This window comes from Dama dama, chromosome 4 (genome assembly GCF_033118175.1).
Source record: "Dama dama isolate Ldn47 chromosome 4, ASM3311817v1, whole genome shotgun sequence".
Lineage (NCBI taxonomy): Eukaryota > Metazoa > Chordata > Mammalia > Artiodactyla > Cervidae > Dama > Dama dama.
The window spans coordinates 41629149-41653418 of record NC_083684.1 but is presented as its reverse complement, the minus strand read 5'-3'; the positions used below and the strand labels follow the sequence as shown (position 1 = coordinate 41653418).

At 40.6% G+C, this 24270-nt stretch overlaps 2 protein-coding genes across 5 annotated transcripts in view; one reads left to right on the top strand and one right to left on the bottom strand.

The window, feature by feature from the left end:
* The first annotated feature begins 1871 nt into the window (after nucleotides 1-1871).
* On the top strand, nucleotides 1872-24029 carry TERF2 (telomeric repeat binding factor 2). 3 transcript variants are annotated; one of them, XR_009692376.1, is made up of 10 exons: nucleotides 1872-2265; nucleotides 2383-2478; nucleotides 3120-3250; nucleotides 13206-13292; nucleotides 14301-14447; nucleotides 14890-14999; nucleotides 16278-16670; nucleotides 19066-19284; nucleotides 20753-20838; nucleotides 22383-22426. XR_009692376.1 is itself a non-coding variant. In XM_061138832.1 (10 exons), exons 1-10 carry the CDS (start codon nucleotides 1887-1889, stop codon nucleotides 23028-23030), a joined length of 1629 nt encoding a protein of 542 aa, XP_060994815.1. In that variant the 5' UTR covers nucleotides 1872-1886; the 3' UTR covers nucleotides 23031-24029. The 3 variants fall into 3 exon arrangements, 2 of the variants coding, with proteins under 2 accessions (XP_060994815.1, XP_060994814.1); XM_061138832.1 differs by lacking the exon at nucleotides 19066-19284 and adding an exon at nucleotides 22872-24029 and having other exon boundaries at nucleotides 22386-22426; XM_061138831.1 differs by lacking the exon at nucleotides 19066-19284 and adding an exon at nucleotides 22872-24029.
* NIP7 (nucleolar pre-rRNA processing protein NIP7) overlaps nucleotides 3262-24270 on the bottom strand; it is a 31683-nt gene continuing 10674 nt past the window's right edge. Inside the window, exon 5 of one of the 2 annotated variants that reach the window (XM_061138837.1) lies at nucleotides 3262-5072. In XM_061138837.1, the coding sequence (XP_060994820.1) occupies nucleotides 4866-5072 (207 nt within the window). In that variant the 3' untranslated portion in view covers nucleotides 3262-4865. Of the gene's footprint in view, nucleotides 5073-23979; nucleotides 24053-24270 lie in introns of those variants that run through there. The other variant, XR_009692377.1, reaches the window with a different exon arrangement.

Genomic DNA, 24270 nt, shown 5'->3' with positions numbered 1-24270 from the left:
AGGATTTACTAAGGCTGGAATGGACAAGTGAAATCAAAGTCGCTCAGTCATGTCTGACTCTTTGCAACCCCATGGACTATCCACAGTCCACAGAATTCTCCAGGCCAGAATACTAGAGTCGGTAGCCTTTCCCTTCTCCAGGGGATCTTCCCAACCCAGGAATCAAACTCAGGTTTCCCGCATTGCAGGCAGATTCTTCAGTGAGCCACAGGGAAGCCCAGGCGAAGGCTCTGAGCAAACGGAGTAGTAGGTGAAAAGGAAATGACAGCAGTTGTACACACACACACACACACGTACACACACACACACACCACACACACACACCACACACACACAAACACACACACGTACACACACACACGACACACACACAACACACACCACACACACACAACACACACACAACACACACACGTACACACACACACACCACACACACACACACACCACACACACACACACCACACACACACACACCACACACACACACACACCACACACACACACAAGACACACACACAAGACACAACACACACACACAAGACACACACACAAGACACAACACACACACACAACACACACACGTACACACACACACGTACACACACACACACAAAACACACACACACACACACACACAACACAAGCCCAAAATGAAGTTGGCAAATAGGCTACTTCTTTAGGCTTTAAAAGTCATTTTAAGAAGTCTGCATCATGTTCAAAAGTAAAAGGGAAGAGTGATGAGTGAAATTCTGATCAGTGTTCTACTGTATATTCTTTGACTCAATAATTCTACTTTAAGGAAATTACCCTAAAGAAATAATTATGAATTTGTGCAATTTAAAAGGATTTTTCTAATACTGAGATAGTCTAGAATTACAAAATTTTGAAATAAACTGAGTAACTTATGATGGTGAAAGTGATAGTCTCTCAGTTGTGTCGGATTCTTTGTGACCCCGGGGACTGTAGCCTGCCAGGCTCCTCTGTCCATGGGATTTCTCAGGCATTGCAAGCAGATTCTTTACCATCTGAACCACCAGGTAAGCCCCCTTACAGTAGTTGTTTAGATAAATGAGACTTTGGTTCATCGGTAAAATGTTATGTAGCTGCTAAAGATACCATAGGAAAAAAAAAAAACAATGACATGCAAAGATGTTCATTACATGTTGGATGCAAATTGAAGGTTATATAAAATATGCATAGTATAATCTCAATTTTGTATATACGCACACACACACATACATACAAACACAGCGAAATAGGTATACAAGACATTGGAAAGCTATAAACCTAAATGTCAACTTCTCTTTTCATGTGGGATAATGTTAATATTAACAGCTGATTTAAACTTTCACCTTTTATTTTTTCTAATTGTTCTAAATGTGCTACTTTTGTGATTTTAAAAAATGATGTCTTGGAAAAAAATTTAAAAAGAAAAAAAATTTAAACAGAAAAATTTTAAAAAGAAAAAAATTTTTAAAGATTATATGTCTTACATGCTTAGAGATTTCTGGGGTGCAGACCATATTCTATTTCTTGACCCCCTGCTGGGTTAACACTGGCCTTTTGCTTTACTTGTTAAAACGTAAACTTTAGAATAAAGTTTCCTCCCTGCACATTACATTTCACGATTTTTAAAATGCTTAATAAGATGCACGTTATTTTTCAACAGTTTACACACAGCTCCGCGTCTCTAAGGTTCCGTAATTCCGGACTTGACCACCTCAAACCGTGGTTAGTGTAGCCGTCTTGGCAACGTAGACTTCAAGTCCCAGCAGGCATTGCGGCCAGCACACTGGGATCTACGGGGTCCGAGAGGGAGGCTGGGAGCCTCCGGTTCTTTTCCTCCCAGAAGCCCGCGGGCGGCTCGGAACGCCGTCCGTATCATGGCCGCGGGAGCCGGGACGGCGGGCTCCGCTTCCGGCCCGGGCGTCGTGCGTGACCCAGCGGCGTCACAGTCGAGGAAGCGTCCCGGCAGGGAGGGCGGGGAGGGCGCGCGGCGATCAGACGCGATGGCGGGAGGAGGCGGGAGCAGCGACAGCAGCGGGCGGGCGGCAGGCAGGCGGGCGTCCCGTAGCGGCGGGCGGGCTCGGCGGGGGCGCCACGCGCCCGGGCTTGGGGGCGCCGCGGAACGCGGCGCGGGGGAGGCGCGGCTGGAGGAGGCGGTCAACCGCTGGGTGCTCAAGTTCTACTTCCACGAGGCGCTGCGGGCCTTTCGGGGTAGCCGGTACGGGGACTTCAGGCAGATCCGGGACATCATGCAGGGTGAGGGCCGGCCCTGGGGAAGGAGGCTGGGGGCCCCTGGGAAGGGGATCTGTGCACTCCCCCGCCCCCACGTGTCGCGGCTGGGGGTCGCCGAGTCTATGATGTCTTCTTTCCCAGCTTTGCTTGTCAGGCCCTTGGGGAAGGAGCATACCGTGTCTCGGCTGCTGCGGGTTATGCAGTGTCTGTCGCGCATTGAAGAAGGGGAAAATTTAGGTATGGCAATTTTTTTATGTTCTTCTCTTAGCTTACTTATTTAGGGTTACATTGTTTTCAAACTTACATCCTCGACTGAAGGATTCAGGGTTAAGGTGGGCTATTATGTTTCAGTCACAGTGGTCTTTTTCCTTCTAGGACGAGTTTATTCTCTGGCTCTACTTTTCTCCACTTAGTATTCTCTTGGCTGCTTTTCTGTGTTTATTTCCTCCCACCTGTTTCTTGCTCGCCCCAACTTTTTGCTATCTAGATTGAATTAGGTGAAGATGGACATTTTTCCTCCATAGTAGATGAGCACATTTTTTTTTTTCTTTTCCTAAATTGATCTTGACAGCTGTTTAGCAAAATGATCTATAGTTTCTGACTGTTTGTATCTGATTCTGACATTTAAGATGCATATGCATGTGTTAAAAAAACAATTTTTTACCTGTCCTGAAAATTACTGAAGGTCGCTTGAAATTAAAGGATTTGAATTTGGACCCTTAACATGTTTGTAAGCCTGTAGCCAGTATATCAACAAATTAAATACAATTCTTACTATATTTGCATGTTTTCTTATATATATACACATATAGAGAGAGACATAATTCTTCTGCTGTTTAGAAAATAGGTTAAAGTGAAAACTGTGCTTTTTGTCCTAGACTGTTCCTTTGATATGGAAGCTGAGCTCACACCACTGGAATCCGCTATCAATGTGCTGGAGATGATTAAAACGGAATTTACACTGACAGAGGCAGTGATCGAATCCAGTAGGAAACTGGTCAAGGAGGCTGTAAGGCTCTATTTTTAATTTCTTTTTTCTTTTAACAAAGATCAGAGTTGTTTGAGGAATCAGTGCTTATATTTCCTGTGTGGGGTGGAGGACAGACAGGGATGGAGAGAGAGCAAGTGAGCACACTCAAAACACATTAACTCACACACATAGGTGTTACTTCATCAGGTGACCCTTCTTCCTAGCCCAGTCTTGGAAAGGACTGTTGAGGCACATGCTCAGCTTTTGTGATTTTTGATGGTCTTCCTTGTGGCCCTGACAGGAGGGGCCACAGTACACAGGAAGTGAGTTGGCATTGAAGAATGACATTTTGGAGGTTGTACCATTCAGAGCAGCATGTAGAAAGTGCTAAAAGTAACTGGCCTAGGATTTGGTCACCCTTGTTTATTACAGACCAAGGAGAAGAGCTGGTGCCTTGGAAAATGTGGGACCGCGTTGTGCTCTTTCATGCAATTACTGAGAGGCTTAGGGAACATTCCCTTTGAGCAGACAGAATCAGAGATGCTGAGATAATCAGCCAGTTAGAGAAATAGTAATGGTAGGAGGCTGGCGCAGGGAGCGTTCTTGACAAGAAAAAAGCTTGTAGAGTGTCTAGGAATTTGGGACTGGAACTATGTCATGGTTCAGGTAGCTTTGAGTAGTGGAACTTATCTATATTTAAAACATTGAAGTGGCCATGGAAACCAGTCAGAAAAATCTTTTTCTTCTCCAATAACCAAGGCTGGGGGTGTGGAAGCAGATGCAGAGATGGGGACTGAACAACAATAGCTCAGCACTGTCTTAGTGGTGAAAGTAAGGAAATTGGTAAGAAAAGATAAGAGCACCTCCTAAAAGGATGAGATCTCAAGAGTAGAGAGGTAGGAAATAAAACCTTGCTTAGCAAAGAAGACTTTTGGTCCCTTGACTGTGTGCTGGGTACTCAGACACCCTGTTTAAAAAAAAAACAAACAAAAAAAACAGTTAAAAAAACTGTGTGGGATGCCGATATTTTATTTATTCAGTTAAGGACCTTGGGGCAGGATCTACTTTTGGTCTTGCAAGGAATGCTGAGAAAATTCTCATTCCAAGGAGGAATGATTACAAGAATAGATTTTTAGTACCCGTGAGTCAGGTTTGTGTCGGAGATAAAATGCCAGAAAAGACATTAGCAAAGGAGGAGAAATCCATGCCTACTTGGAAAATAGCTTAAGGATCTTTTGAATGGGAAGAAATGGTGCCAGTTCAGGGTAATTCATGTAACTACTCTTAAGTGGCCAGCTAATTCAGAAATGCAACTCTTCCAGAACCCAAGGGTTATAGTTCTGTCTTCTAGAAGAGCCTGTTGGCTTTCATCTTCAGCTGCATGTTTTTTATTAAAGTTCATAGATCTCTTGTTTGGACACTTCATTAGGAAAAATTTGTTAGCAAAATCTAGATTCCCTTAAAACAGTCAACCATTTTCTTATGTTGACTCCCTTCTGCTTTTTCATTTTCCACCAGGTGCCAGATCTCTTGTTATTATATTACTGTTTACTGCTGTGTAACAAAGTAAGCCAAAACTTTAGCAGCTTAAAAAAATAAATACTGTCTCTCAGTTTCCAAGGGTCAGGAATCTGGTAGTGATTTAGCTGTGTTTCTAACTGGAGGTCTCTCGTGAGATCATAGTCAAGCTGTCTGCTACGGCTGCAGTTATCGGAGTTTTCCGGGGCTGATGAGTCTGCTTCTGTGCTGACTCCACTGGCTGGTTGTTTGCAGGACATACTTTCTGGCTGGCTGTTGGCTCGAAGACTTCAGGTCCTTGTCTCTCCTTAGGATTACTTAAGAGCACAGTAGCTTGCTGCCCCTAGAGCAGTAGTGATCAAAGAGAAGAGAAAGCTGTAGTCTTTTATAAACTAATCTCAGAAGTGACTTACCACTTCTGCCATATGCTCTTGTTCACATAGACCTGACCAACTGGATTAGTATATGGAATGGGACTATGCAGGAGATGGGGATCACTGGGAGCCATCTTAGAGGCTGGCTACCATAGTAATATCCAAGTTATTAAATGATATTGTATCACTTGTCTCTTCGATTTATTTATTTTTTAAATTTCTTATTTTGTCATAGAATCTGTTAATGGTCATCTTTAGGAAAATATCTTGGAATGCCTAGGCTCAGTGACGCTTTTTGTTGCATTTTTAAGCTTTGTAAAGTATCACAGCAATTTATCTTAAAGTTTATTAAATTTATTTTTTAAAGTTTACCAAATAAGTTATTTGTTCAGTTTGAACTTCTCCATGTGCGGCCCGGGGATCTTTGCAGGTCTTTGGGAACCTTTCAGGGTTCAAAACTATCTTCATAATAATGCCAAAATGTTAATTGAGGTTTTCAGTGCACTGACATTACTGACATTTACATTGATGATGCAAAAGCAGTGATGGGTAAAATTTCTGGTGTCATAGCATGACCAAAGCAATAATAAAATGTATTAGTAGTCATTGTATTCTTCATTGGCACATGCTTACAGTTTAAAAAAAAAAAGCCAGTTTCAGTTAATGTCTTTGATGAAGCAGTAAAAATTACAATTTTATTAAGCCTTGAACAAAATGTTTTTTCAGTATTTCATCTGACAAAATAAGAAATTTTCCTGTAGCATTTCTATTGCATACCAAAACATGATGGTTTTCTTCAGGAAAAGTACTTGTGTGATTGGGCTGCATGCTGACCTAGCTGCTTTTGTAATGGAACACCGTTTTTATTTGAAATAATTGACAAATTTTGGTTTTTTGGATGTGGTAATCTGGTAGTCATTTTCTTAAGAGAGCAGAGTGAACTTGTCATGTCAATGAAAACAGTTGGTAGCATGTGTTGCCAGAGATAAAATTCAAGCTGTTCAGGTGAAAATTAGAATTTTGGAAAACCTACATTCATGTGCTGGGTATCTTTCCAATACTTAATTCTGATATGATAGTAATATTAATAACTGTAATTTTGAAAAGATTTTTAATGAATGTATCAAACATGTGGAAGATCATAGCTCAGTAAACCAATATTTTCCAAATGATCAATTGTATTGCAGAATCATTCAAGGGTAACAGATCCATTAAAAGTGCAAGCTAGACTATGACATTTTAATATAATAATGATAATGATAATATAATAATAATGATAATGATAAAAAGTTCACTTGCCAAAGTTTGGTGCAGAGTCAAAGAAGAATATCCAGATTTTCTAAAAGAGTTCTTAAAATAATCCTCCCTTTTTCAACTTTGTGTGAGGCTGTAATTTTTTAATATCCTTCAACCAAAACAACATATCACAACAGAATGAATATAGAAGCAGAATACCATCTTTCTTCTATTAAGCCAGATATTAAGGAGATTTGCAAAAATGTAAAACAATGCCACCCTTCTCATTAAACTTTTGTCTTAGAAAATAAGTAGTTGTCATAAAGATGTCATTTATATTAACCTGTAATAAGTTTATTGTTATTTTTCAGTGAATAAATATCTTGAATTTTTATGTTTTATATTTCTAATAACAGTAAATATCAGTGGATATAACCCATGTAAACAAAAGTTCTTTGGAGTCCTCATTAACAGTGAACAGTATAAAGAATCCTGAGACCAGAAGTTTGAGAACTGCTTCTGTAAGCTGATAATGGTATTGAGACTATGTTGGTTTTCTTTTTATAACTAAAAGAGAGAGGCCTCAGGTTTTTGTGAACACGGGAGAATAACATATATGGCATGTCCTTGGGGAAGCATTTGTGTGTTGCTTTTGCTGTGCACCTTTGGTAATAGCACCTTGATTTTCTTTGGGGGGGAACTTACCCCATTTGAGGGACTGGTGCATCTCACACTGTCTTAAAATTTAAATTTCTTGAAACAGAAAGCTTTGCCAAGGGTTTTTGAGCATTTGTACTTCCTTAACATCCAGGTTTCTTTCCAAGTTTGCTTCTTTAGCCTTTCTTCACTTCTGTGAGTTTGGCTTTCTCTTCTTAGGTCCTTTCTGGCATTTCCTCCAACATAAACCTAGCTCAGCTATATTGAAAATCTCTGCTTGGAATTTTGCTTTAGTTTAAGTTAGCCAGAGACCATTGCTGTTGATGATAAGAACCTTAACAGATACATAAGAGCAGAAATTATCCTTATCTTTGAAAACTTCCAAGTTTTCAAAAAGCAAAGTTTCATCTCCTAAAAAAAGAAAAAACAACAACAAACAAAAACTTATCGGGAATCAAATTAATGCATAGCTTTTTTAAAAGCTCATAGTACAAACTTTGGAGGTAGGCTTTCAATTTAGATTTTGAAAGCATTCACATTTCCTTTCTTGTTTCACAAATTAAACATAGTTGGGCCTGTATTCCAGTTCTAGGAAAGATAGACAAGCATACTCTTCTGTCTTTCTTAATGCAAGTATAAATCTTGGACAGAATGAATGGAGCAGCTATCTGAGAACACAGAAATGTAAAGGGCAGTAAGCAAATGGAGAAGACCAGAGTATGAAGGTCTACCAAACTGCTGATGGGTAGATGACCATTTTTCCCCTTTCTAGTATCACCAGGCCTGGACTTGAAGGATTCTGAAACTGGAAGTACACTCCAGGTGTGAACAGAAATAACGCCAAGAGAGGCTCTCTCTGGTCTGAAGGGCGGGAAAGGGGATCGGCTAAGGGTCAGAGAGGGTGGAAGAAATCTCAGGGGGCTTTTTTCTTCCTTTTTCCCTCCCTCTCTATCCTAGCACCCAGGCAGTATTTCACTGGTGGCAGCAGTGACAGAGTAATGATTACAGCGGCAGGAGAGCAGGCACCTCAAACCAAAGGAAGAGAACTTTTTTTCTTCAGCAGTGGAGCTGTGATTCCCAGAACTTGAAATGATTCCACTTTTTTTTTTTTTGTCTACTCTGATGCTTAGTCCTGGATGCAGATACAGTTAGTATGTGGCAGAATGGGGAAACTAAAGCCCAGGAATGCAAGGCTGGTTCAATATTTGAAAATCAGTGAATGTACTTTACCCTGCTAGTCCAAAGAAAGAATCATATGATCATATCAATTGAAGCAGAAAAAGCGTTTGACAAGATTCAACGTTAGTTCATGGTAAAAACACAGACAAAACTAGGAATAGAAGGAAACTTACTCAACCTGACAAAAGACATCTACAAAAAACCTACAGGGAACATCATAGTTAATGGTGAAGAACGGAATGCTTTGACCCTAAGATCCAAAATGAGGGAAAGCTGTCTGTTCTCACTTAAATTCTACATCATACTAGAAGACCTAGCCACTGCAGTTAAGTCAAGAAAAATAACAGATTGGAAAAGAAGGAATAAAACTGTCCCTTTTTTCAGGTCACATGGCTATCCATATAGAAAATTCCATGGAATATATCAAAAAGCTATATAATAAATAGTTTAGCCAGACTGCAGTATATAAGATCAACACACAAAATCAGTGAAATGCTAGCAGTGAAATGAAATGATCAAAACAGTATCATTTATAATACTTCCAAAGAAGAAGAGAAAAATACTTAGGTATAAATCTAATAATAAAATATGTAGGTGGGACTTCCCTTGTGTTCACTGGTTAAGAATCTGCCTGCCAATGCAGGAGACATGGTTTGATCTGGGTCCAGGAAGATCCCACATGCTGCCTGCCAACTAAACCCATGTGCCACAACTGCTGAAGCCTGTGGGCCCTAGAGCCCATGCTGTGCAACCGGAGAAGCCACCGCAAGGAGAAGCCTGAACACTGCAACCAGAGAGTGGTCCCCACTTACTACAGCTAAAGAAAGCCCATGCACAGCAACGAAGACCCAGCCAGCCAAAAACAAATAAATTTTTAAAAAAATGTAGGATCTGTATGTGGAAAAATTACAAAATGCTAATGAAGAAATCACAAACTAGTAAATGGAAAGAAATACCCTGTTTGTGGATTAGAAGACTTAATATAGTTAAGATGTCAATTCTCTCCAACAGATCTATGGATTTACTATACTTCTAATCACAGCCTCCGCAGGATTTTCTGTTAGATACAGACTGATTCTAGAAGACATATGGTAAGGTAAAAAAACCCACTAAACAAGACAGTTCTGTAAAAGAAGAACAAAGCTGGAGGACTTGCACCCGATTTTAAGAATTACTATAAAGCTACAATGTTCATGACTATAGACAGATGAGTGGAACAGAAGATAGAGTCCAGAAAGAGACCCATACAAACATGGCTCATCAATTTTTAACAAAAAAATGTGAAGGTGAACTTCCCTGGTGGTCCAGTGGCTGGGACTCTGCGCTCGCAGTGCAGGGGGCCTGAGTTCGATCCCTGGTCGGGGAACTGGATCCCACATTCTGCAACTGAAAGATCCTGCATGCCACAGCTAAGACCTGATGCAGCCAAATAAATATATATATATTTTTAATGTGAAGGTATTTCAGTGGAAAAAGGATAGTCTTCAATGAATGGAATTAAAACAACTGGATGTCCATATGCAAAAATAAATGAACCTTGACCTAAAACTCATACAAAAGTCGATTTAAAGTGGATCATAATCTAAATATAAAGCAATAAAACTGTTAGAAGAAAACATGGGGGAAAAAAACCCCAAAAAACTATGTCCTGGACTTAAGGCAAAAAGCTTCTAGATATGACAGTAAAAGCATGCTCCACAAGAGCATGAAGTAGACATCAAAATTAAAACTTGAGAAAAACACTGTTCAGAGAATGAAAAGACAAGCTATGGAGTGGGAGAAAATATTTGCAAATCACATATCTGACAAAGAATTTGTATCCAAGATATCTAAAGACCTCTCAAAATGAACAAGAAAACAAACACCCCAAATAAAACAACTAAAGAGAATATACTGTTGGCAAATAACATGAAAAGAGGTTCACCATTTAGTCAGTGGGGAAATTCTGGCACATACCTATTAGAATGGCTAAACTTTAAAACTCCTCTAACACTAGTAAGTGTGAGTGTGAATATGGAGCAACTGGAATCTTCATACATTGCTGATGGGGATGCAGAAAGGCATCTCAAGAGCATTATTATACTAAGGGAAAGACACAGGTCTCAAGGGCACTACACTAAGGGGAAGAAGCCAGACTCAAGGTTATATCCTTTAAAAATTAAGCTGAGTGACTCCATTTATATGATGCCATTTATATGACATTCTGAAGAGATGAAACGGTGAAAAGATGAAGGCTTAGGGGCGGGAAAGAGGTGGCAGCAGAGTGCAGCACAAGGGAGGTTTATCAGATCATTGGCTCTTTGGCATCACTGTTGTGCAGCAGGAGTTGACACGTATTTAGAACAGTATGCCCAAAAAGAGTTAAAACATAATAGGACCTAAATGATTTATAAAAGGTAAAACCTTTGTATTCTTCAAAAAAGTAAGTATAGTCTTAGTATAGTTTTTCTGCTGATAATGATGTAAAAGTGAATATGATGATCTGATTAAAACGAAAAGACTTACTTCATCCCCCCCGCTGGCAACCAGAACTTAGTGTTGTAACTGCTATTCAGAAGTGTGTGACACCAGTTTCCTTTGCCCTGTATGGTTGTGCTCAGCCTGTTGAGGACAGAAGCACCAGAAATTTGTATTTTCTGAATTCCCTTCCCTTGGTCTGTATGTATCTCCTTAAACTCTTCCCTGTGAAGAACTGAAAATATCTGTGGACCATTTTCCTTCCGTTTTTGTGTGTGTGAGGTATGTTTCTTTGACACTGGATTTAAATTCGCTACTTTATCCTATTAGATAACTCCAGGTGGTACAGATTTTTTCATGGCTTTCCTCATCAAAAAAATAAAATAAAATGTGCACATAAGTTTTTAAATATCCTTTTTAATTTTCAGTCACTGTTATTTGCCCTCTGTGTGTGTGCTCTAGGAACATAGAACATAGGTTTCTTGACTGAAGGACTCTCCTTTTTCTCTGTGGCTGAGGAGACCTTCTCATCCTATGTAGAATTTTGTCCTGTTTTCTTTGCTGCTTGTGGAGTTAGCCCCCTGGGGTTTATAGTATGGGAGGCTGTGCTAGTTCTACTGAACTGGCCTGAGTTCCACTAGTGGAACTCTGATCAGCAAGTCCCTCCCCCCATCTCCGCCCCCCAGTATATCCTCCTCTCATTCCCCCATTACATCAAAGCTTGTGCATACCAAAAAAACAAAACCAACTGTTCCGGGGGCCTGGAATGACTCCTGTCCATTTTGCCTTTCCATAGGAGGCCCTATTCAGATTGAGTAAATGGTCTGTAATCCAGTAGATCATATTCTGCTGTATCAGCTTTTTTTTTTTTATTCCAATGTAATATTGAATTAGTGGAGGTGATGGAATTCCAGTTGAGCTAGTTCAAATCCTAAAAGATGATGCTGTGAAAGTGCTGCACTCAATATGCCAGCAAATTTGGAAAACTCGGCAGTGGCCATAGGACTGGAAAAGGTCAGTTTTCATTCCAATCCCAAAGAAAGGCAATGCCAAAGAATGCTCAAACTACCGCACAATTGCACTCATCTCACACACTAGTAAAGTAATGCTCAAAATTCTCCAAGCCAGGCTTCAGCAATACGTGAACCGTGAACTTCCAGATGTTCAAGCTGGTTTTAGAAAAGGCAGAGGAACCAGAGATCAAATTGCCAACATTCGCTGGATCATTGAAAAAGCAAGAGAGTTCCAGAAAAACATCTATTTCTGCTTTATTGACTATGCCAAAGCCTTTGACTCTGTGGATCACAATAAACTGTGGAAAATTCTGAAAGAGATGGGAATACCAAACCACCTGACTTGCCCCTTGAGAAATCTGTATGCAGGTCAGGAAGCAACAGTTAGAACTGGATATGGAACAACAGACTGGTTCCATATCAGGAAAGGAGTACATCAAGGCTGTATGTTGTCACCCTGCTTATTTAACTTATATGCAGAGTACATCATGAGAAATGCTGAGCTGGATGAAGCACAAGCTGGAATTAAGATTGCCGGGAGAAATATCAATAGCCTCAGATATGCAGACAACAGCACTCTTATGGCAGAAAGTGCAGAGGAACTAAAAAGCCTCTTGATGAAAGTGAAAGAGGAGAGTGAAAAAGTTGGTTTAAAGCTCAACATTCAGAAAATAAGCTCATGGCATCTGGTCCCATCACTTTATGGCAATAGATAGGGAAACAGTGCAAACAGTGGCTGACTTTATTTTTTTGGGCTCCAAAATCACTGCAGATGGTGATTGCAGCCATGAAATTAAAAGACGCTTACTCCTTGGAAGAAAAGTTATGACCAACCTCAATAACATATTAAAAAGCAGAAACATTACTTTGCCAATAAAGGTCCGTCTAGTCAAGGCTATGGTTTTTCCAGTAGTTATGTATGGATGTGAGAATTTGACTATAAAGAAAGCTGAGCACTGAAGAATTGATGCTTTTGAACTGTGCTGTTGGAGAAGACTCTTGAGAGTTCCTTGGACTGCAAGGAGGTCCAACCAGTCCATCATAACGGAGATCAGTCCTGAGTGTTCATTGGAAGGACAGATGTTGAAGCTGAAACTTCAGTACTTTGGCCACCTGATGTGAAGAGCTGACTCATTTGAAAAGACCCCGATGCTAGGAAAGATTGAGGGCAAGAGGAGAAGGGGACGACAGAGGATGAGATGACTGGATGGCATCACTGACTCGATGGACATGAGTCTGGGTAAACTCCAGGAGTTGGTGATGGACAGGGAGGCCTGGCGTGCTGTGGTCCATGGGGTTGCAAAGAGTCGGACACGACTGAGCGACTGAACTGAAGTGAATATTGAAAATCTAGTACCTTACATGCTGAAGGAGAGTGTATGGTTGTTCATATGGTTGAACAATAATTGTTAGTTTTTAAACAGGAATTTGATAGAACGTGAAAAAGTTCTTGGGTATATAAGACTCACTTTTACTTTTCAGTGGAGCTTATTTTGATATTTGATATTCTGATTATATCTTTCATTATTACAACAGTTAAAAATTTTCCCCCTTTTTTAGGCAGTCATTATTTGTATCAAAAACAAAGAATTTGAAAAGGCTTCAAAAATTTTGAAAAAACATATGTCCAAGGACCCTACAACTCAGGTAAATTTGATATACTTTTGCTTCCATTACCTATATCCAGCTCATTGCTTTTTGTGGGGAAACAGGGAAAGGGTTCTCTGTCAGGAATATTAATATTCAGTACCTTGAACATGTCTTTTATATCTAGGCTAATTTACTGTTAGAATGGCTTTTCAAAAATGTGAAAAACTTACAGAAATCATTAACTTGCCCATTTCTGCCAGGTGTGTGACAAAACTCTAGTGCTCAGCACCGGTACTAACACATCTGAATTTATTTATATAAATGCTGATCCTGCAGACTTGAGAATCTGCCTTACTGAGGACTCAATGCCTCTGTTTTCTGGTGTCAAAAACTCTGCTGGTACCTTGCTCTTTTTTTTATATATAAATATAAATTTTATTTTTGAAAAGCTAATATATGTATATAATACAACATTTATAAATACAACAAAATAGCTTAGTGAAAATTCTGTCATCTCTGACTTGGCTATCTCATTCCTCTCCTTAGAGGCAACCAATGCTTTTTTCTCCTTAAGAGATTCTGTGCATATGCAGGCAAATAAGTGTGCATGTGTGTATGTACAGACATACACATATATCCAGTCTTCCCTGTTCTTCCAGTATACATATGTGAGCATATTCTACACACTTGACTTGACCATTAAATTGCTATTTTCACTTAATGTATCTTGGAGATCTTTTTATATTAGTACATATGGAGCTTTTCACCTGTTTCGGTTTTCTTTTTGAAAGTTTAAAAATCTTTATATGTAAAAGTAGAAAAATACTTTAGATCCTAAGTTCTTCATCTCCCCCCCCCGCCCCCCCCTTTTGTATAGCTACATAGTAACCAACTGTGACTGGTCAGTAATTTTTGACCTGTTCTACACTGGTAGGCTTCCTTTTCCCCCAGTGCTATTCATTGATGGTACTGAGGAAGTTCTGATAGTGCTATCTTAACTCATCATCACTGAATCTTTACTGGAGTTTTCCTTTCTCACATTTCAACTATTGGTCCTTTGTGTAGAAGCTGAGAAATGACCTCCTAAACATTATCCGTGAAAAGAACCTGGCCCACCCTGTGATCCAGAACTTCTCCTATGAGACCTTCCAGCAGAAGATGCTGCGCTTCCTGGAGAGTCACCTGGATGACGCAGAGCCCTACCTCCTCACGGTGGGGCTTGGAAACACTGGTCATCCTAAGTGTCAAAGAAAACCAAAAGTCTGGCTTTTGCATGTGACCCCAAAGCTCTATGTGGGAATTCAGAAACTAGATTAGAAAGGATAGAAGAGGAGACACAAAGTAAAATCACTTAATTTGTTGTCCAAAATAACTGTCTGGAATTCTTGCAACATCAAGATCCTTTTAGCACCACTCAGATTGAGTTCTCCTTTAGTATAGAAAACTATGAGCCATTGTGTGGGGAAGGAAAAAAGAAAGAAATCTGAGACAATTCTTTAAGTTCTCTCCCTTTTTATGTCCTCCTATAGTCTATGCCTAAATTGGGTTTGTAAGTGAAATGTGCTTGCGTATTGAATATGTTCATGGTAAAAGAAGCAGAGAGTTAATGAAATTCTGTGACTTCCTCTTCTTGATGGTATTTTTCCTTTCTCAGATGGCCAAAAAGGCTTTGAAATCTGAGTCCTCCACCTCAGCCACAGTGAAAGAACCACAACCTCAGCCAGCACCAGAGCCTGTGGAAAAGCCACTCAGAGAACCTGCCAGGTAAGAGAGATGCACTTTTGTGATGTTGGGATGAAACACAGAGGTAGTTGGAAGCATAGTCATCATCTTAGAGCAGAGTCAGTCAGTTCTTCCTGGTGATTTGACCTCCTAACATGTTACTGGGTTACTCAGGGAAGGCACTGTGGGTTTCACAGAGCACACCCTGGGAAAAGGGGAATATTGAAAACAGGATTTTAGGTCTTTGGCAGAAGTTCCTGACTGTATTTATTCCTCAAAGGCTCTTTCCTTCTGTTTCTCTGTCTTTGCCTCAGTACTTCCCTGTTGATATATCTCTTAATACAGTGTTCAGACTTGTGAATCAGATCCCCGAGACCAGTTAACAAAGCAGAGATCTCTTTGAGGGCCCTGTAGGAGATGTAAAGGAGCAAAGTGGGCCCAGGATAATACAGTTGAGAGCACAGGACTGGGACCCAGCTTTGTGTGATTGTTGCTGTGTTCACGGTCCAGGCTTCAGTTCAAATTTTATGTGAGATGTCCAAAAAATATTTTTTGAGATTTCTCACATAAAAATTTGAACTGAAGTTTTTGAATGTTGGTGGTTAGTCCAATTAAGGGGAAAAAAAAAAAAGGTTAAACAAGACACATCTGCCAGCCAGGATTGGCATGCAGGCTGCCAGTTTGCCTTCTCTTTAGAGTGTTTACTTAAAACTTTACAGGAGTTCTTCCAAGTGCTCAATGAACTTTATTTTGAAAAGGCAGTTTCTCATTGTTCCAAGACTGGCATGCTTCTCACTGAGAATTCTCAAGATCCCACTTATAAGTGTATTGTAGGAGAGAGAGGGTGGAATTGAGACCTAGTCTTACATGAGGGTTGGACTGGGACAGCTGGAAGAAGAGTTTACATTTGAAGGTGAGATTGCTGGATTATCAGTTGGTCATCCAGATGGACTTGTACCTGTTAGACATTCTGCAGAGCTCTTGCATTAAAGGAAAGCATTGCTTTAGTACATGCAGAGTAATGAATTAGCACATCCGCTGAAGAGGTCTCCATTATCATTGGCCCTGGTTCCTTTTAGGTTCTCTTGAAGTTTAAGCTCCATAATTCAATTTACATATCATATTTAAAACCTCTGCTTAACACTTATAAATGGAAGTTCTTATAAATAAAAGCTGTATCACGCACTTTCTCTTTTTTTAAATGAAGAGTTCTCAACCTGAGTCTATAATTTGAAGCTTCACAGTTTGAAAAAGTTGTGGCTGCTTAGATGGGCCTCAGCAGTGGTCAAACTGATTTCTCTGTGTTTGCATTGTTTGTAGGCAGCTACAGAGCACACCAACCACCATTGGGATTAGGACTCTGAAAGCAGCTTTCAAGACTCTGTCCAGTGCACAAGATTCTGAGGCAGCCTTCTCAAAACTGGACCAGAAGGATATGGTCTTTCCTAATAAAGTGTGCCCGCCATCACCAGCCCTCAAAAACAAGAGAACAAGAAAAGATGACAACGAAAGTTCTGCCCCCGCTGAGGGTGAGGGTGGCTCTGAACTGCAGCCCAAGACCAAGCGCATGACAATAAGCAGACTGGTTTTGGAGGAGGACAGCCAGAGTACTGAGCCGAGCCCAGGCCTCGACTCTTCCCAGGAGGTCACACCGGCATCACCATCCAAGCCCACTGTCCTCAACCAACCCCTCCCTGGGGAGAAGAATCCCAAGTATGAAGACCTTCTTTGTAGAAGTTTGGGGGCTGGTTGGTGGTCCTGGTTAGGCCTGGTATTGCTTCCATGAATGAAGTAACTTTCAGCTACGTTATTCACCACCAAGGCTTGCTCAGACTGCTAGAGTGTGACTCAGGGTGGGGAGGGACGCCGTAGCCATTCTGCCAGTTCGGGAGGCCTGTGCTGGGCTTCCAGGCATTGCACTAGGTGGGAGTGGAAGGGTGTCAGAGCCTCCTCCTCACCACTGCTTCCATTTTTAGCGAACTGCTGAGTGCCTTGACTACTAAATAGTAGTCTTCTTACAAGAAGTTTGTTTGAATTGGGCCACATTATACTCTGATCCTTAAAAGAGATTTATGAATATTTATAGTTTTGCACATTCAATGGACATTTGAAACTTGGCAAATTCAGTAAATACTAATCTCTCACATTCTGCTAGGCTCTGTGGGGCAGTGGTTAGAGTGCTTTCATTTCGCTCCACTTCATGACCCCAAGCTGGCTTCCAGTCTTGCTACCTTTGTGCCCGCTCGTGGAGCCTTCCTTTAGCCTGACTGGTCTGCTTGCTCTCTTAGCCCTCTTTCTGTCACTGTGCTCTTCTTGCCGCCTCTCATTCCCCACGTGTGGACCTTCATTCCTTCACCATCGCCTGTCAGAATCCCATCTGTCTTTCAAAGGGAAGAGAAACTGATGTTAACTAAATATTTTCTGTGGGCCAAGCACTTTCAATTATTATCTTAATATCTACACTCCTCACTCTGAGTGATTTATTAGCTCCATTTTATAGGTGAGGAAGGTTCAGAAACATTACTAACTTACCTGAAGTCATACAGCTAAAAAGTGGCAAAACTGGGCTTTGGGATTTTTAAATCCTAGTCAGTCTTGACACAAAAACCCATGTACACCAAGCTGCCTCGTCTCCCTAAATTTCCCCTGGTCACCCTGCTATAAGGGATCACCTCACTGATCTCCCGAGGTCATTGCCATCTCTGCTTGTGCACTCTGTTGTAGTTGTTTGGGGACCTACACCCCAGCATGCTTGTGCTAGGTAGTCTGTGGGGTGTGGCATCTGATAAGTGATTTATACTCGGGCACAGATCTGCACTATATACCACTATCTGCATTTGGAAGTGAGTCAGTCATTGTCTGGGCAAGCTGAATAACACAATTATTCTCATTTGATACCTGATCTCAGCCTCTCACAGCAATTCTATGAAGTATAGGTGTTGCTCCCATGAATAGATGAGGAAACTGGAAAGAGTATGATTACACTGGCTTTATAAATGGAAGGATGTGTCAAAGGTATGAGGTATGATGGGTACTCTAAAGCAGAGGTTGGCAAATTATGGCCTCTTGGCTAAGTCCACCTGTTGCTTGTTTTTGTAAATAAAGTTTTATTGGAACAGCCACACTTACGAATTATGTATTGTCTGTGGCTGCTACCTTGAGTTGAGTAGTTGCAACAAAGACAGTAAGGCCTGCAAGGATTAAGACACTATATGCGTTTTACAGAAAAAAGGGATTCCCTGACTCTGGTTCTAGAAGAAGCTTATGTGAGGTGCCCTGGGAGCTGCAGGGAAGAAGAGCTGACCTGGGCAGCAGAGTTGTGGGTGGGGCAACCTTGCAGAGGGGCTAGCCTTGGAGAATGAGTAGGAAGTCATCCAGCATATTGGGAGGTGTGGGGTTCTGGGCAGTGGGAACCTCTTACAGCTCAAGAAAGCCTGGTATGCTCTGGAAACTGTCGTGCAGTCTGTATGGCAGGAGAATACAGTGCACAGAGAGGATGAAGGGAGAAAGGTCTGGAAGGTAGATGGGCCAGATTTTGAGCTCCTATTACATTCTATCAGGCAGAGGTTCTCAAGCAGGGCTTCACATCAATTACCTGCAGTGTTGGGCTCCTGACTATGGAATGAGAAGGCACGGGGAGTGCTCCAATCTGCTTTGCTTACTGTGCCCCAGATAAACCTAATACACCTAATCTGAAAGCCTGAGCAGACATCACTGACAGCTTCTGTACTGACACTGAGGGAAAGGAGAGGAGGGTGGTGGAGCCTGCTGCCTGGTGAGCAGTCAGGACCCAGGGGAAGCTGGGCCAGGGGAATCAGAAGCAGAGAAGGCAGGCTTAGGGTCTGTCACCTTGATGGGGCCACAACTACTAGGCTTTCGTATCCCTCATGGTTCTTGGTTCTTGGAATTTAAGGGGCCACCAGCAAAACTTCTATAAAAGGGTAGGAAAGGAAACAATTTAGCCTTTGTGGGCCACTTGTGTCTCTGTTGTATGTTCTGTTTTGTTTTTTTACCACCCTTTGAAAAATATAAAAACCATTCTTAGTTCAAGGGCTGTGGTCTGCCAACCCCTCTAAGACCATTAAGTTGTTCTAACTTCACCACTTAGGAGCGCAGTGAGCCAGGAGTCTGCACAGCCAGCTAGCAGTCAAGATGAGAACCAGGTCTGAGCCCCTTCTACAACATGAGAAGTTAGGAAATACTGAAACGTTTATACATGTAATAAATGCTGAGTTCAGAGGAGGCGCAGAAAGTTACCAAAGTGATCTGCAAAGACAGTCTACAGGAAGAGTGACCAGCCACTTAGGTGAAAATGACGGACCCAGAGGTAAAAACCAGTTTTATCCCAGGACTTGGATAAATTGATGAAAAAGTTAAACTCTGATCCTGACTTTTATTTAGCTAACATCCTGAAATGGGTAAACCTCATATAATTTTTACTTTGTCTCAAATCAGTTATTCTTAGAAATATCCTTTTGGAGGTTATGACCTAATTTAAAAACAAAAGAGTCCACTATTTGTCTCAGTCAGTTAAGTAACTGTATAGAAAACTTACGAAATTTTTTTTCAAGTATATGCATTTATTAAGCAAATTGTTTTCATTACTCATTTGAAAAATACTGACAGGATTTGCAACAAAATTTCATAGTGGGGAAGAAGACAGCAGTTTGTACTCTTGTCAGGTTTTTCAGGTGATTTTGATCTATATAAATTCTTCAAAACTTAGTTCAGCTACTTTCCATGTTTGTTTTGTAAAGGATGTTATAATTCTGAGGAAGGATTTGTGCTATGTTTGGTAAGACTGAATATAATTTTCATTTATTTAGCATCTTGGATTATTTTTTAGTTTTGGAACTGTTTTTGGTTGCACCTAGGTACTAAAAATTTCATGTTACAGGGAGGGTTCTTGTTTGCTTACTATTGTTAATCTTTGATAGTATAATTCCTTTATGGCTCTTTGATAATCCACTTGTTAGCTTAATCTCTCTCCAGCTTCTGTTAGGGTATGTGTTACAGTGCAAGGTGTTTGGGGTAGACAGATGAGGATAATGGCCTCTTATGTCAAGGTGCTTATGGTTACGGGTATGTCGTGAAATGGTGTAATACAGTGGAAGCAGAGGAGCAGGGGATTTGTGTGTGTCGGGCAGTCTTCATTGAGAATGACGGCCTTGAAAGACTTCACTTGGCAGGGAAGGGAACCCCAAGCAGAGAGAACAGTAAATAGAGAGGCAGGAAAGCAGAGCTCATAGGAGGAAGGAGGGTGAGGCCGTCCTGTTTGTGTGGGTGTGTGGGTGGTGTGGCAGGAGTAGTTGGTGGGGAGAGGAGGAACTGATGAGAAATTGATGGGCCAGACTGGATGATCTTGGCTCCCCTCTATGGGCATTTAGTCTTACCTGTTTACACAGTGAGAAGCCATCACTGAATAGAGGAGGGATCTGTAAGTTTAGGATGACTGTTCAGGTGGGTTTGGAAGGAGAAGGGGTTGGAGGAGAGAGATTCCAATTAAGAGGCTAGTGTGATACTGGTTAAAGGTACTGGACCATGGGCTTGGGCTTGAGGAATGGGGAGGAAAAAGAGAACACTCCAAAGATAGGAACAAAGCATCTCTATGACAGAGGGGAAGGAATTTGCAGCTTCTAGGTTAGAATAATGCTGAAATCCTTTTGAGTCCAAACCAACTAAACAAAAAGCCCTAGGAAAATGAACAGGTTGGTGAAAGGGGATGGTGATGTATTCAGTGCTGAGTTTGGGGTGACTTTGTTTTACACTTTGTCCTCTCATTGATCTTCCCTCAGAGTACCCAAAGGCAAGTGGAACAGTTCTAATGGGGTTGAAGAAAAAGAGACTTGGGTGGAAGAGGACGAACTGTTTCAAGTTCAGGGTAAGCCAGAAGATTCTCACTGGTTTCTCCCCTCGACACTTGCTTAAGTATAGATGCATGCTACTGTCACATCAATGTTCCAGAAACTGCTTGTCTCCAAAATAGAAAAAAGTTTAAAAGTTCCACATTGTGATTCATGAGGAATCAGTTTTATGTCTTTTTCCATTAAACAATGGAGACTATCAAAGCAACACTTAACAGTTAAAGAAAATTCTTGGTTTGGTTTAATAAATCCTGTATTTAATGGTAGTTGATATTCTTCCCAAAGTATTTTAATTAGAAAAGGTAGAAGTGGTCATTCCCTACATTTCTTATTTAACTAAATGGTCTCTTACCAGTTTCTGTATAGTAAATGTTTTTTTTCCAAGATGAGAAATGTTACTTTCCCTTAATGAATACTAAGCTTCATTGCATTTGCATTAGGATCCCCCCCACCACATACTTTGCACTCTAATGAAAATATCTACATGCTAAACCTTAGTCTTGCAGATGCTGAAGACTTTTGTAACACAGCAGCAACCAGTAATCTTTTGCCAGTCTCAAAGGTTTTGTCCTTAAGAATTACCTTTTGTTGGCAAAAACATAGTTGGCAAAATCAAGGTTATACAGAAGATGGGAGAAATAACGATGAATAAAGTGGCATTAAATATGTTTAAAACAGGATATAAAAGTTCTAGAAAACATCCACTTCTGATGCAGTCCAGATTTGTCAGTTTCAGAAATCTTCTACTATATATAGTAGGAAATACTTCATAATTTAAAAATAAATAATCTGCTCCTATAAGTACCCCTTCTCCTGTGTCACCCTCCCTCATTCTTTAGGAAGCATTCCTGGGACAGTGATGTCTGCTAAGGCAGACACTGCAGCAGGTTCCACGTTTATGCAACTTTGCCAGCTTTTTAACTGGCTCTTGTTGGCCTGAGATGGCATGTTCATTACACTTGTATACCCTCCTGTAGCCCTCTGGTCCTTTAAAAAATTATCTTGGACCTTGTTTTATGAAGCCTGACCTATATCCATAATGATGAAAAGGTAGAATCTGAATAGATCTCACATGGTCTGTTGGAGTGGGAAGCAATAATTATTACCCCATTCCTTTTGTTTGAGGAATTGAGCCAAATTTTACTTACATCTAGTATTTTGGAAATTAAAAAACAATAAAACTGGGTTATTTCAAAGCCATGGTTAACAAGGAGTTAACAGAAATTATATATACACACACACACATACACTCATATATAGGTGTATGTATATACACAAAAAATTAAGTTTAGAAAATTATATTGGTTTTACTAAAGAGCCTGAAATCCTGATCAACATTTACTGAATGCCTGTTTGTGAAGTATTTGCTTTGTACAGATTCTCATGGACTGAAATGATTGGTATCTTGCAAGCAAAGGACAAAAACAAATTATCCTTTATGCTCTCAAAGTCTGTAAAATCTGAATCAAGTTTTCCCTTTGGGGATGTTCTCTGTCTTTTTCTTGTGGGTTGTGCTGAGAAAGGTGAGCACTGACATGAGTCTGCTTCTAATGTTTTCCAGCAGCACCAGATGAAGAGAATGCAACCAATACAACAAAAAAGCAGGTAATTTTTTAAACTGTCTTTTCTAATCTTTTCTGGTTGTAGGGGTAGAACAGAGGTAAAATAAGTACCCACATTTCACAGGCATAGACTACCCATGCACCTGGTAAAAAATTTTATTTGTAATTTCCAGATAATCCAAACTAAGTAATAGTTACCCTCTGGAAGAAAAATCTAGGTCAGAATGCTGACACATTTCCCAAACATGAATACATGTTTAAAGTTCTGAATGCAGAAATGATTATTAGTTGAGAACAAAACAGTAAGACACTGAAAATTAGTAAATGTTCAAATCCATGGTGTTAACTTATAATCTGTATCATGTTTTAAGAATATAAATCCTTCCTTTGGGTTCAGATTATTTTCCTAGACCTCTTCACTATATGAAAATATAAGTGGAGAGAACAGGTGGTGATAAATCCTTTGCTTCTCTCTTTTTTTCTTGCAGAAGTGGACTGTAGAGGAAAGCGAGTGGGTCAAGGCTGGAGTGCAGAAGTATGGAGAAGGAAACTGGGCTGCCATTTCTAAAAACTACCCATTTGTTAACCGAACAGCTGTGATGATTAAGGATCGCTGGCGGACCATGAAAAGACTTGGCATGAACTGAAACAGGCTTTCATTTCCACAGAATTCACAGGAGCATGGTTCCTAATAATAGCCCCTGGTAGTCTGCTGTTTCTTTCAAAAGCTGGGCTGGGATGAGAATTTTGGGCATCCTCCTCTCATGTGGGGGAGGTCCCGGTTCCACTTCATCACAGTTGGAGATCATGGAGCTGAGAAACAAAGCCAAGTCCACCCCATGTCCTTGGCAGAGATGACAGGCACATAGCTTGTACAGTGCCAGAATACCATTAGTATTTCCCTTCTTTAGTGGTTTGCTTGAATTTAAATCCCTGGTAATCAGTAGAACCTTCTCCTAGGAAATGGTGGAGTCTATTAGGAGCCACTTTTGACTCCGTGTACCTGTTAAAACCAGCAACATGAGCATTATTTGGAGTGAACTTCTTCCAGGTAAAGCTTTGGCCTTCTGATGCAAATGCAAAGGAACTTCAGCTGTCGTGAGCCCAGGTTGATGAGAAACCAGTCCTGATGGAGTCAGAGTCCCTTTAAACATTGTTCAGCCGATTGTGACGTCGACACCTAGAAACGTGACTGCCTTGGCATTTTGCTCTATTTGCTGGCCTCCGTAGGCAGGTGTAACCTCTGCTTCTCATGTGGTGGAACCAGTGTGTTTTTTGGTAAAATGGTGATTGTAGATAAGCTTAGCCCCTGGCCCCATCCACTCTTCCCAATTCCCTTCTTTATGCTGGACTTTTAAAGCTTAAAAGAATCCTGATTAAGTATAAATGCCTAATTCCATTCTTTGTGAAATGGTTGCTTCCGCCTGGTTCCCTAATTGTGCTGTGTTAGTGTCTTGCACTGGAATTCAACATTCCCTTCTCCTTTTGTACTGTGTTGTGCTTGCTGTCTCTCAGATCCTTAAAGACTGTCTTTTTAGCAAAAAAAGAATTTCAGTAAAGTGTTTTCTGTAATCTTTTTTTAAAATGAGAACTAATTATTGTCCATAACTTGTAGCATTCTTCATTAAAGTCTTGCTTCTCTCAAATTTAAGTAGCTGATTAATTGCAGCTGAAAAAGCGGAAGTAGCAAAATGCTGAACAAGCTTTGGTAAACCCTGCTGTCTGTATTAAGAAACTAATGTCAAACTGTATTGAATGTTAGAAGCTGTGCCGTACAGACATGTGGAAGTTCCTTCTTAATCTGTCTCATTGTTTCATATACCATACCTCTGAGGACAAAAGAATTCCTTTTTGTCCATTTCTTTTGACAAATGTTAAAGTTTAAAC

Excerpts from the sequence above, each read along its gene's own strand:
- TERF2 (XM_061138831.1), top strand. The coding sequence starts at position 1,887 with ATGGCCGCGGGAGCCGGGACGGCGGGCTCCGCTTCCGGCCCGGGCGTC. Across the intron at positions 3,251-13,205 it reads GGAAACTGGTCAAGGAGGCT|GCAGTCATTATTTGTATCAA; the intron begins GTAAGGCTCTAT and ends CCCCTTTTTTAG. Across the intron at positions 20,839-22,382 it reads CGAACTGTTTCAAGTTCAGG|CAGCACCAGATGAAGAGAAT; the intron begins GTAAGCCAGAAG and ends AATGTTTTCCAG.